The 12943-nt window shown below is 33.6% G+C and overlaps 1 protein-coding gene across 7 annotated transcripts in view; it reads left to right on the forward strand.

The window, feature by feature from the left end:
• The window catches only part of LOC139990284 (EGFR adapter protein), a 282495-nt gene that overhangs the window by 143146 nt on the left and 126406 nt on the right, over positions 1-12943 (forward strand). For 5 of the 7 annotated variants that reach the window (XM_072009411.1, XM_072009413.1, XM_072009406.1 and 2 more), the window contains one exon: positions 10721-10795. In XM_072009411.1, coding sequence (XP_071865512.1) covers positions 10721-10795 — 75 coding nt within the window. The remainder of the gene's footprint in view (positions 1-10720; positions 10796-12943) is intronic. The other 2 variants (XM_072009409.1, XM_072009410.1) reach the window with 1 other exon arrangement.

The following is a 12943-nucleotide window of genomic DNA, read 5'->3' on the forward strand; positions in this document are numbered from 1 at the left end:
TCGCGTTATTATAGCAGAAACTCTCTGTTTAAATGGTTCTATTCGAGTTACTTCTGGAAAATCGATAAATGTAATATTATTCGTTATTTTAGTCGAAACTTAGTTCTATTTAAATCGGTAAATCGTTAAAAGCCGAAATATATTATATAAATATCTAAAAATTGCAGGTGATCAATTTTATAAAAGTATGAAATATTTGAAAATTTATTGAGTAACTATACTGTTAAATAGCATTCGTTAGATAGATCAATAATTAATAGCATTTATTAAAAAATCAATTTAAAATTCCTTTTATCGATGCATCAAGGATCAAAGCGCATGCTCGGTTAATATTGAATTTGAATACTTTTTTCATATGAATTATCAATAACGATCATCTAAAAATTGTAGGTTTTATCAATTTTTTGTTGAAAATATCGTGAAAAAATTCGGTGGTATATTTTTCAAAAAAAAGTCCTACTCTTAAGATTTTATTAGCTTTTAATCATTGCTTCTTCTGCACAGTCTTTTAATGAATTTGAAATAGCGTCATCTTGACGACCACGAAAAGCAGCAAAAGCGTAACAGCCAGAAAATTGTGTTAGGTCGCCAGTGAGATATTTTCCCTCATAAACTTCTCTTCGAATTGATCGTTTGAAATTTATAAAATCATTGTCCCGATACAGATTAAACAAACTAGATAATATTTAAATGAATTCTTACTTCTTCGACAGATAGTTTATACTTTTAGGTATGAATATTCAATGTATAACGTGTTTATTTGCATAATTTTAATTTATATTCTGAAAAATCTATATTTAAATCCTATCTTTATTTTTTAAATCCGTGTTCAATATTTTCAATTTAATATTTTACCCGCAAAAGAAAATTACTTTCTGCATCTATGAATGAATCGTTCAAAGTCAGAAATTAATCAAATATTCCGATAAAGTTATCAGAAAAGGAATATAATGTGTATCCCTAGAAATATTACACATGCTAAATTAGCTCTGTTCAATCATCCGTAATATAATTCGCATTAATAACATTGATTGCGCGACGATGTATGTCCAATGTCATGATGTAGAAGCTTTCGCAATAATTATTTAATATCAATCGGGTAGATTATTTAAAAGCATTGTACAATTACGTGTACAGAAATCGTGTTGAACGGATTCTCTGTGAAAAATTATACATCGGGAATAATTAAATCTTCTTTTGGAAATTAACGTTTCATCGATTGTATTAATGTGCCTAACATCAATGTGCTCTACAGTCAGTTTCGATGCAATCATATTTAAAATTTCACGTGTCCTGCATTCAAGAAATTTAATAAATTAATTCCTCGTGATACGGAAAGTAGCAAATTGAAATTAAAATGTTAAGACAGTTTATAATACCGTACAAATCAATCAAATAATTACAGTTATAACGAACGAAAATTACATATAGACGTCTCTCGTTTAACTATACTAAATATCTTTTTTATTCCGCATTTTAAATCTTCAATGAAGATTTATTTCAGCTTAAACGAACATTCATATACACATGTTTACTTCTATATATGTATACGTACGAATATGTATATGAGCATATACGAATATAAAGACCAATTTAAACAGAATCTATTTTCCTTTAGAAACGTACGTACATAGATACTTGAGGATTTAAAGAAAAATCTCTTCTCTCTAGGCGTGTCCTGAATTCACAAATTCAATAAATTAGTTTCCCGCGACAAGGAATATTCCAAATTGAAATCGAAACGTTAGGACAACTCAGAATATCGTACGAATTAATCAAATAATTGAAACTATAATAAACGGAAGTTTAGTAGACGTCCATCATACGTCGCGCTGCAACGCTCTCCTCTGTTTCCTAATTATAATCAGCAGCTCGTGTTTTCCAACATCTCGGCCGTCATAACAAGCGGAATAGTAACAATCAAGCGGTGGCGGGTAGCGTTAAAATAATTTCTTGGTCGGTACGAGCCGTCTTCTTCGTCCAGACCGTCCGCATAATAATTATTCGCGAGTGTACGATAATTGATTTCATTTAAAAGCTTGCGCAGCCGAGCAAAGCGTCGACGATGTACATATGTATGCACACATGCATACCGATGGGCGTGTGTACACCGAGTCCGACGTTCATACATCTCGAAACGAAATTAAATTCCGCTGTACCGCTGTCACTTGTTGTCTATTTCCGTGACGGTGCGGTGCGCTGGTGGCCAACTGAAATTCGATGCGACGCCTCTAGGCCGAGGATGAGTAACAATTATACTGTGACTGGGGTGAAAAATCATTTTCTCGTAGGGAATGCAGTTCACTCGTTTTTCTCCTGCCTATCCCCTCTGTTTCGAATTCTTGTTCTTCTTCTTTTCCGTCTCAGGAGAAATTACCGCGTTGTTATGTGAAACAATTCTATGACGAGAGCGGAAGATGGTTACGTGGGACAATATTTTCCTTGGCTAGAAGAGGTTAATGTACGATATATACTATTCTGATGGATAATTACTTCCGCGGGTAGAAACCTAACTTATATTCGTAACTTCAGAGAAATCACTGACTGGGTACATACAAAACTACCGCAACAAATATGTTTAATCCTGTACACATTAGTACGTATTTTATACACGGTGGTTTTAGTACACGAAGAAGAAATTTGCTACAATGTACGTGCATCGAATACCAGAAGGACTGAAAACACAAATCTCAAAGTCTTATTATTTGTCACGAATAATCAGAATATTCGCCTGGTCCCTTTATACCTTTATAAAAATAAAAGCACAAGGTTTTTTTATGCATTTAACAGTTAATCGTTAGGAAAGTTGTATAGAACGACGTTTTATTCGAGGGCAAAGGTATTTTTTCTTTTTTTGTTTTTTGAGAAAACAACATAGAGAATACGTCCGAACCTATTATATACGTATGTTCGGAGGGGAAATGGGGAGAGAAACGGAGATGATCGAAATCGAAGTAGACGAGGAACAGAATCGGTTTAATTTCCGTCCAGCGCTTCCGATATTTGGCCAGTTTTGTCAGACGTCAGTACATTTCATAATAGTGGATTAAAACCAGTCCCGGACAAACCTGAGGGAGAGCTTTTCGTCATTTACCCCCTCCGTTACAACGTTTTGCTTTTATTTCAAGCCGGATACACCATATGCTGTACCGTTGCATTTTTCACAGATGCGTTCTCGTATCTACCTACTTGTATCTACTTGTTAGGCCTACTCATATACATATGATTTAGTGTCTAGACTGTCTAAGACTTGGCGCACTTCATCAACTTTATTTTCACGCTTAAATACATCGTGCTTTTTAAATCACAATCATAATTTCTTAATTATTTTGTAAACGATAGCACGTGCTTTCTAACGTCGTTGTTCATAAATTATTCCTACATTTTTATGTCTGTTTTGTACATATACAGGGTGTTCCAGGGTTTAACAGCTAAATTTTAGACAATGTACTCTATGGGTATAATCAGACAGAATATGTTGTGTAAGTATGAGCCATTTAAAATTTTATTGGCAATTACTCAAAATACGAAATACATACGAAGAGAGCAATATTTTGCTCTATTGAATTTTGTATATACGTGGATAATTTTAAGAAACAAAAAGAACATAAAAATATGTATATATGTCTATAAAATTGATGTTAAATAAAAAAGTCCTACCCTTCATCAAACAGTATACAAATATATCTGTCTTGTATTTCAAAGAATAATTTTATTATAAAAAGGAGTTGATGAATGTTGAAGTTTGATTTAAAAAAGTAAATTCCTGTTCGAATCAAAATTTCATTTAACCGCTATTAAATTATTAAATCTGAAGTTGAGTTTTTTGTCTAGAAGATTAGGAATTTCACAGCGCATACTAAAAATATCCAACGAGTTCGATTAACAATTTAGTTAAAGATACATGTCATTCAAACAAATAGAAATAAACTTGCATCGATAGTATAATACGAGTCTGTTATGTGATATTGAAATATAGAGAATAAGATGTGTTAAAGGAAATGAAAATAATGATTTTACGGAACAGTAAAGTTTTGTACAATAAATTTATACGTCGCAATAGAATGTCAACGGGGACCTGTACACGCTTGAATATGTCGCCTGTTCGATGTAGATATAAAATAGTCGACGACGACTGCGAATAAAAGAGTAGATATAAAAATGAACGCAGACACTTTAAGGAAAAGAATTGGTATAGGTTCAGCTCACGTAATAAGACGAGCGTCGTTCAGTTTCACGGCGCATTTTCCGTTATCATCGTACGATGAAACGTTTATACACCTCCCAAGGTGGAAAAGCGACAGTTCTCGTCCAGAAAATCTCTTTTCACCTACGATGAATTCGTCGTGCTACAAATAAAAAGATTCCTTGTTTCACCTTTATATTGTTCGTCTTTCAAACGAAGCTCCACTATTTGAATATTAAATTTTTTAAAAAATACTTCAATGCATTAGAATTATATATGTTTAGTAGATCATTAAGAGTCATTGTTGAAGAGTATTTGAATTAATGTGGTTGTTATAATAAATACAATTTCTTTGTCGTATTCGTGATATTTCTCAAATTTTTAACGAATAAACTTTGTAACTAAGCAACTTTACCTACAAGATAAAATTTACTGTGATTAAGTAAAAAAAAGGGTTATTATATAAGATATTTCAGAGAATTAAAAACTACGCAAAACTCGTTAAATTGGATTATTATCCTAGTACATATTGCTTATCATCGAAATATTATATGAACAAAAATTGAAATTGTCAGACTATTACAGGTTATTTGGTTAATTAATAGCTTCGCCGGCGCCGTTCGTTAAAAAATGCGCATGAAGAACTCATGGCAAGATATAATGCTGCTAATAATTGCTACTCGCACAGCTCGCTCTCAGAAACCTGTTAATGGTTCTAAAAAAACCTGACGAACGCAAAAGAAGCATAAGAGTTCAAATCGGTACTCTCGTTCTCATCAGGCATATTCACCCTTCGTTTTTCATGCTCGGAAGCCTCGAGTGCTCTCCTTGCTCCAGTCTCGCGATCATGAGGGGATGGTACTTGATATGCACCCCATATGATACGTGGATCGCATTTGCAGAAACGATCCCCCGGCTGATAAATTCATAAATTCGTGAACAGTCGCCGCGGTAAGACAAGAAACGATTCTCCGTGATGCAACCTAAAGGAAACCCTCTTCTATTACCCTCAGTGTCTGTCGATACTTTGAGTCACGTCACGTCATGAGTCACTGATAATCACGTTCGTCATAACCATTGCCTTTATTACTCGTGACAGATTTGATGGGCGACATTATCTCTAGTACAACCGAGCATTGTTCAATGGTTCAGATGCCAATATAGGAACAATGTAGTTTGTCAGAGGGTAAATGGATTTAAGAGATCGTGTCCATGTTAGAGGGTTGCAACTGAATATTTCAAAAATCGAGGTGACGCTAATTTGTACGACATTTATATCTATTTCGTATAAATTTTATTAGTAGTTATTTAAGTGATCTTTATAGCTAGTCACTGTTGTAAGAGGGTATTTGACGTAAAATATTTTGGTCTTTTATATAATTTATACTTACAGATCTTTGGTTTGAAAAATCGAAACTAAACTTTCTTGCAAATATAATTTACGTTTGTTGAGCTTTATGAGAAATTAAATCACAAATTAATTGCTACACGATATTATAAGCAGTTAATTTACAAATCGAAGAATTTTGTTAAGCATTAATCTCTTTTAAAATATGCTGATGAATTAATTTTAAAACCTGAAAATTTATCGAACATTTTTCATAATGTTACTGTTCCTAATCTGGCATTATCGTAGAAAGCTAATTTCTCTATGTACTTGAAAGATCTGAGCCTTACTGCAAAACGAGAAAGAGCAGATCTGCAGACGACAAACCAATTAATTCCCAATTCCGTCTCGTTCAAGAGGCTAGTTCAGGTATGCTTCCGTGTCCTCGAATCTGAACACGTGCAATCATTTCCTGTATAGGCGATTCCGAAAATAAATGACGTAAATCAAGTTGACAAATAAAAATTGAGAACAATTGGAAATATGAAAAAATATTGTTTCAATGAAGTTAATGAGGTATTTTATCATCTAACAAAAAAAGAAAAAAACAGAGAAAAAGAAATAATAATAGAAGGGAAGATAGCAGTTAAACAAATAACAAGTGTTAATGCAAGAAACGGTGGATGTATTTTCTTTCTAAATATCTATAAATAACAATTGGAATAAATAAAGCGATTATATATTTGTTATTATATATTCTGTGTTACAATTTTTATATTGTACAGTGCATATTAATAAACAGATTCTTTTTATTAAAAATAAGATTTTTAAGACTATATCCGCACAGTTTAATAAAATTGTACAGTATGCATTTTTCTATAAAGAAACATAAATTGTGAGAAGGAGAAGGTAGGATCAAGCAATTTAAATAATAGTCAACAAACTTCTCCAAATTGTTGTTATATTTCTAAAAATGTCTTACATAAAGGATCCTTTATACTTCAAACATACGTGTTACAAATTTGCGGCTAACTACACAACAAAATTAAACGTTACATATTTTAATGCAAACTAAACTGATACGATAACTTCCACGTGTAATACTTCCATCATTAACGTACATTTAAATCGACAGGCTGTTATCGAAACGAAAGAAACGTAGTTTAAAAGATCGACGCACAATAACTGAAATAAACGACAATGGTCCAGGTAAATCGGATGAGTGTCAATTTATGCAGAGTCGGGTGAGCAATGACAGATGCAGGAGCATTTCCAAGAAAGGAAGAGGAGAAGAAGCGGCAAGTAAAGGAATACAAAAATAAAAGAAAAAGAAAAGGGTAACCGTGTTGTGCACGGTGGGTGGCTGGTGTAACAGGGAGACACAGGGAGATTGAAACAGGAAGAAAATGTTAGGTGATCACGCCAAGAGCCCATTCGGAGTTGTACCCGATGCGCTTAATGGTTGTACACACCGAGTTGGAGTTATCCCGCGCTTTTTACCCTTTCGTCCATCCCCGTCCCTATGTCACCCTTTTATCCGTCCCTTTTCCTCAAACGCTCTTGCATCTTTATCCTTTTGATTTGTCTCCTGCGCTGACTGTCTCAACTTCTGTCTCTTTTCCTATTTTCTGTATCTTCCTCCTCTCGCGTCTTTCCTCGTCTCTCTCTCTCTCTCTCTCTCTCTCTTTCGCAACTTGGTTTTTCGCACTTTCCCTCCTTTTTCCACAGCTCCGTTGCTACTCATTCTCTCGCACGCCTGCTTCCTTCCATCCTTTCTCTTTTTCCTCTGTCCGTTACTTTCACCGCTTCTCTGTATCTGTCTCGCTCCGCGTCCTCCTGTCAGCGCGACTCACTCAGCAACTTTTTAATCACCCCCGCCGAACAAAGGTGGCCGAACCAACGGGTGTCCTGGAATAAACGTCGCGTGATATCTTCGTTTGCATGGCGTACCAGGTTGCCTGCATCAGCGGCACGCTTTGATATGCCTCGGTTCGCGCGGTCATTCAGAATTGCGGGGAAAACATGGACGAAATTCTAGGTCACTGGATCCGAGTTAGGGTTAATCCATATGGCGACCGGTTTATTTCTTAAGAAAAGGAAATAAGCGAAGCCCCTCTTTTTGTAGATATTTTACATTTAATTCTTTATAGAATTATTCGTTTCTAGTTTTTGATTCATGTGAAATTTGTTAAATTAGTTTTTAAGATTTACGAAAGAATTGAAAAGAATGTAAAAGGTTTGACTACCGCTTAGTTCAATCATCACGTTTGGCAAGTATTTTATTTTTATGTTCAGTTTAAGTGAAAGTGATCTAGAAGAATATGACATACCTAGTGCACGCCAAAGGGGAATATGTGAAATATTACAGAAGACGTTTAAACAGTTTATTATCGAAAAATTTGTTGCCAGCTTTTCTCTTTATGGTAAAACCGTAGGGGTTTATGACATGGTTATTACACACTGCATATTAGACATTTTTGAGAAATCTTCGATTTATACTTCGTATAAATGATCGACGAAGCCAGATGTTAGAGGCTTGGAAATTATTTTATGACTGTAGAAAATAAACGTTCATGCATACGAACGGCTGGATTCTGGTGTCTATACTTTCAGAAGCGGCAGATGCGTTATAGACTCTTGACATGGCGTACGAATAGTTCGTAAATACGAGCATTTCCTCTTGAGTCTAATCTTTCGATTGAATTCCTAAATATCAATATGGTTGCGGTTTCAGAATTACTCAAATAAAAATAAGCCGTCGATTCATTTATATTATTACTGCCTGTTTCTTCTAATTCTTCATAAAGTGACAATGCGATAAATTCATAATGAAATAGGAAAAAATATCAACAGATTCACAGCAGTGTAACATAAGTAACTCAAGTGATATTCTGAAGAATATTTTATGAAACTCATACATGTTAGCTATCATACGAATGATAAACATCGGTAATAATCCAATATATCTAAACAATTAATACTACGTATAAAATGTATGAAATGTATAAAACGTATTGGTCTTATGATAGACCACGATAACATTTTTAATTTATACTTGCGTCATGTCTTTGTTAGCATCAGATTGTTTTAGTTGTACGAGACATCCTATAAGAAACTTACATCTCACAAGAGAAAAACATCTTAAAATTAAATATTTCATCCCCTTTTCACTGAGTCTCGCGTTACCGTAATAAGGAGTGGAAGTAATATTAAAATTTAAAAGAACCAGTGGGGTTACACGTAATAATTGCTGCGTCTGGAATCATCACGAAGCGAGGTTTTTTAAATTATCCCTATATGGAATGATCTCTGCTCTCTCATTCGTCAGTAGATAATGTCGTGACAGTAGAAAGGAGAGGAGAAAAAGACTTCGTAGGTCACCCCGTATAAATAGAGTGCACTGGCGTCCTTTATCGAAAACCACCCCTTGCTTTACAGTAATTATACCGACGTTCCCCCTTTCCTACTCAAGCCACGTCTATCCATCTCAGTGGATTTTTAAGACAATGAGCCGTGTCTTCAGCGGGAAATAGGGAACATTCTTTCGTTGTCAGTGCCATTTTCAATCGTGCCACTCGCTTTGCCAGCTTTCTAATTTCGAAATTAGCGGAAGCCTCAAGCTACTAGAACATCCGCTGTCTCCGATCCGACAACACAGGATGTTCGAACCTTCATCGTTGTTGCGAACAGGTTGAATATTTTTCAGTGAAACAGAAGAACCTGTTCTTAATTAGCAATGTAAACTGGAGTAACTTCTTATCACCTTTGTGTAATTGCTTACGGTGTAATTTGTAGTCGTCTCGCTAAACTCACAGGTCACAAATTCGTAAAGTAATGTTCCTAACGTGAAAGCGAATTTTTTCCTCCAGTTTAAAAGACTTTCGAATTTTAAAACATCTCTTACGGTATTTACATTGTATGTAGATATTTATAGAATTTGTATGACGTTTCTGTATAGTTTCAATCTTGCGTCAGTTAAATATTTTGTTGTATGAAATAAATAAGGTCGATGTTTCTTTGCATAACATGCCTAAAAGAAAAACTACGCACTATATAAATATGATTTATGTATAAGAAATCCAATATTTTGTTATTGTTTATTGAGCCTATTTTGTTTGTTCCTAAGTTCTATAAATTCTTCTTTAACAAGTGTCAGATGCTTTTGAAGTTTAACTCTAACTTTTGGAGACTCTGTATAAATCTTGCCAACAATACCAAACAAGGTCAAACTTATAATACTTATATATAATATAAATTCCCTTCCAGTAAGATGTTCCTTAGAAGTAATGAGAAATTGACATTTTCGTAAAAGAAGCAATGTCTCAATTTTATAAGATTAACAATAAGAAATTTTCTTGCCAGAATCTCATAAATAATATACCTAACCCCAATATAAGAGAAAAATTTGAATTGGTTGTAAGTAACGATTAAAAGATCCGAAATTCATTATAGACGCACTATAAACTATAAACGGAAGTATATAAATAAATAATAACGAGTGATGATCAATTATTCTTCGCAACAAAATGCAGAAAACATCCGGCTCGAAGCTAGAAATAAAACATCTTAAATTATTTAAAAGGTACCAATCAATATCTTCCATAGAATATAATGATAAATAATATCACTATAGTATACAAGAAAATTGAGGTAATTTCGTTGTTGATGACGAAAACTAATAAAACAGAAGTAATTAAGTAATAAGAAAAGTGAATAAGTTACATTATATGTAACTTATAATTGCAGCGACTATTTTAGATTATAACAAAATATGTTTTATGAATTCTTAAAGAATATTTAATACGTAGCGTCTCATGATTATAAGACTAAACTATATTACCCTCAAATTCAATTCTTGCAGAGAACACGACAAAACCGAACAGTTAAACTTATAAAAGCTATTGTTACAATTTCGTTTTATGTTCTAAAAGTTCATTTGCAAGTTCCAAAGTTATGAAACAGAAAAATAATTTTTCTACCGAATATAATAGAGGAAGAAGATTGTTTCTTGATACGATTTGAAATATGGCATACGTCGTTCCTTAGCACGTTGATATACAAACATATGTAACAGGATATGTAAAAGTTGCAAATTTTTGAGCGGTCCTATCGTTATGAGATGCAGTGTACTAATAAGTGAGCATGTAGCGTGCAATCCAATTGCAATATTTTTCAATCTCTATATGAAAACGTTTGTTTCTTTTCAGTATAGTGATCGGTCCACGCCCGTTCTCCTGATAGTGTCGCTCGCGGGTATTAAAGTATGCAGTCCAGATGGAAAAGTGAGTATAAACAATGCACATAGACACGATTTCACTAGTGAGAAAATAGAAAAAATGAAAACAAGAGCAAATATAGAAAATTGAATATAGAACACCGTCGAATATAGAAAAAGGAATACAGATAGAGAGGCAGGCTTTCGCGTTTGCACCGTGGAAGAAAAAAAGAAATTAACACTGTCTGTCTTTTCGTGCGTTGCCAAAGTGCGACCCACAAAGAAACTCGGCCAGCGTATTCTGAAAACGATGTTCACCGATGAACATGTATCCAGGTAGACTCGAGTGACGCTCTTTTGCGATAGCTTTTAGTTCACAGACTATTTCGGTGCGGATACTTTGTACCTTTGACGAATATCTCGCTGTGAGAATGTCGTGCGGAACATTAAAAGCCGTGTCTTTTACAAAATGAAGTTCATCAAACAACTTTTGCGGATGCAAGATCAGAAGCGATTTCTTGCCTCGTATCTTGTACAAGAACGTTCCCATGACAGTCTTTGAAAGTTTTTGCTTTCTAAATAACTCCCTGTAGTTAGAGTCTTCCTTTTTAAATACGAATTACACAGTATGATGTACGATTCGGTTTGCTCAGTTAAATACACGGGAAAAGTAACTGCGATTAAATATTTAAATTTTATTTTAAGATACCCATTGTTTAGTAAATTCTTAAATTCAATTAAAATTAATGATAAATTAACAATTAGAAGCTGAAATCGCCATTTTCTCTGTGAAATGAGAAGATTGTAAATTTGAATTACCTATTAGAATATGTAGCACTAATATATCTTATGATTTACTATGTATTATATATATATATTTTTTTTTATTTAGGTAGTATTGCTTGCATTAATCCCTGAAGACTTTCTATCTGTTTAAGAAAATTTGTTTAATTTGGCTTATAATTCAGAAATGAAGAAATTTACAAACTTCACTTTTGTTACTGCTTGTTGGATTTTACAAATCGATTTAATCGTGTTATAATATTCTGTTGTTTGTGGCTATGGCGATTATAAAGAATAAAATCACTACAGTCCAATATAATTGAGCTATGTAATATGCATTCTTTAATGGATTTCCAATACAAAATTCTTTAAATTTTTTAAGCGTATATGTGAGACACCATTGAAGGTGATGAATATAAGTCGAAATAAAAGTGCATCAGATGCTTCAAATTTTCTCAACATTATTACATTTGTTGATGATATAAATATAAATATATTGCAATAGAGTGTATCATGGTTATAAAACATTATGTTTAGACGTGAATATACCTATCAATATCATTTTTAAACAAATGAATAGATAATATAATTTTTCAGACACCCGATATCTATATGTACTTATACATGTACTCACTATAAAAATGAAAAACAAAAGAACATAATCATTTTATATTTTATCGTGAAAGCAATTAATAATATTCTATCGTTTCAAGTTATTTGACAAGTAATTGCTCGTTAAAACAATTTCAACATGAATATTGCGTAGAATATACATTCACAAATACACAGCAACGAAGGCAATCAAGCAATCAAATGTAACGGCAATCCAAACGAACCACAATTTTGTAGAATTTGTCCCGACGAGGATGCAATAATCCTTTTTGGATGACATCAAAGATAAATTTCGCTCGAAGTTTACACAATTGAGCGTAATTAATGATTGAACCATTATAAATGCCTCGTTATTAAGAACTTATTAATTATCAAATATTATGGTACACGCAACACGCACAAAAATATGAAATACAAAGAGAACTGTAGCAGACTCACGGTTACTGCGATATAATGTAAGAACACATCAGCGATATTTACGTTCGCTCCATGCAAAGGTAACGAATTTTCCAACGCAGAATGACTCCATCTCAAAATGATGCATTTGCTGAAATGGGATGAAATAGAAATGAAATTTGCTGGGTAATAAATTCTATTTTCGGCCACTGCCGATTCTGTATTGTCAGAACGGTGGACATTTTGAGATGGAGAATTAGTTACCTTCGCATAGACAGACTAAACGTAAGTATCGCTGATGTGTCCCTACATTATGTCGCAATATCCGTGAGTCCGCTACTGTTCCCATCGTATTTCGTACTTTTGTCGTCACTTTTTAATAAAGGTTTAAACGACCTATGTTTATATAATATTTTTTTCTTAT

Source organism: Bombus fervidus, chromosome 8 (assembly GCF_041682495.2).
Source record: "Bombus fervidus isolate BK054 chromosome 8, iyBomFerv1, whole genome shotgun sequence".
In the NCBI taxonomy this organism is placed as follows: Eukaryota; Metazoa; Arthropoda; class Insecta; order Hymenoptera; family Apidae; genus Bombus; species Bombus fervidus.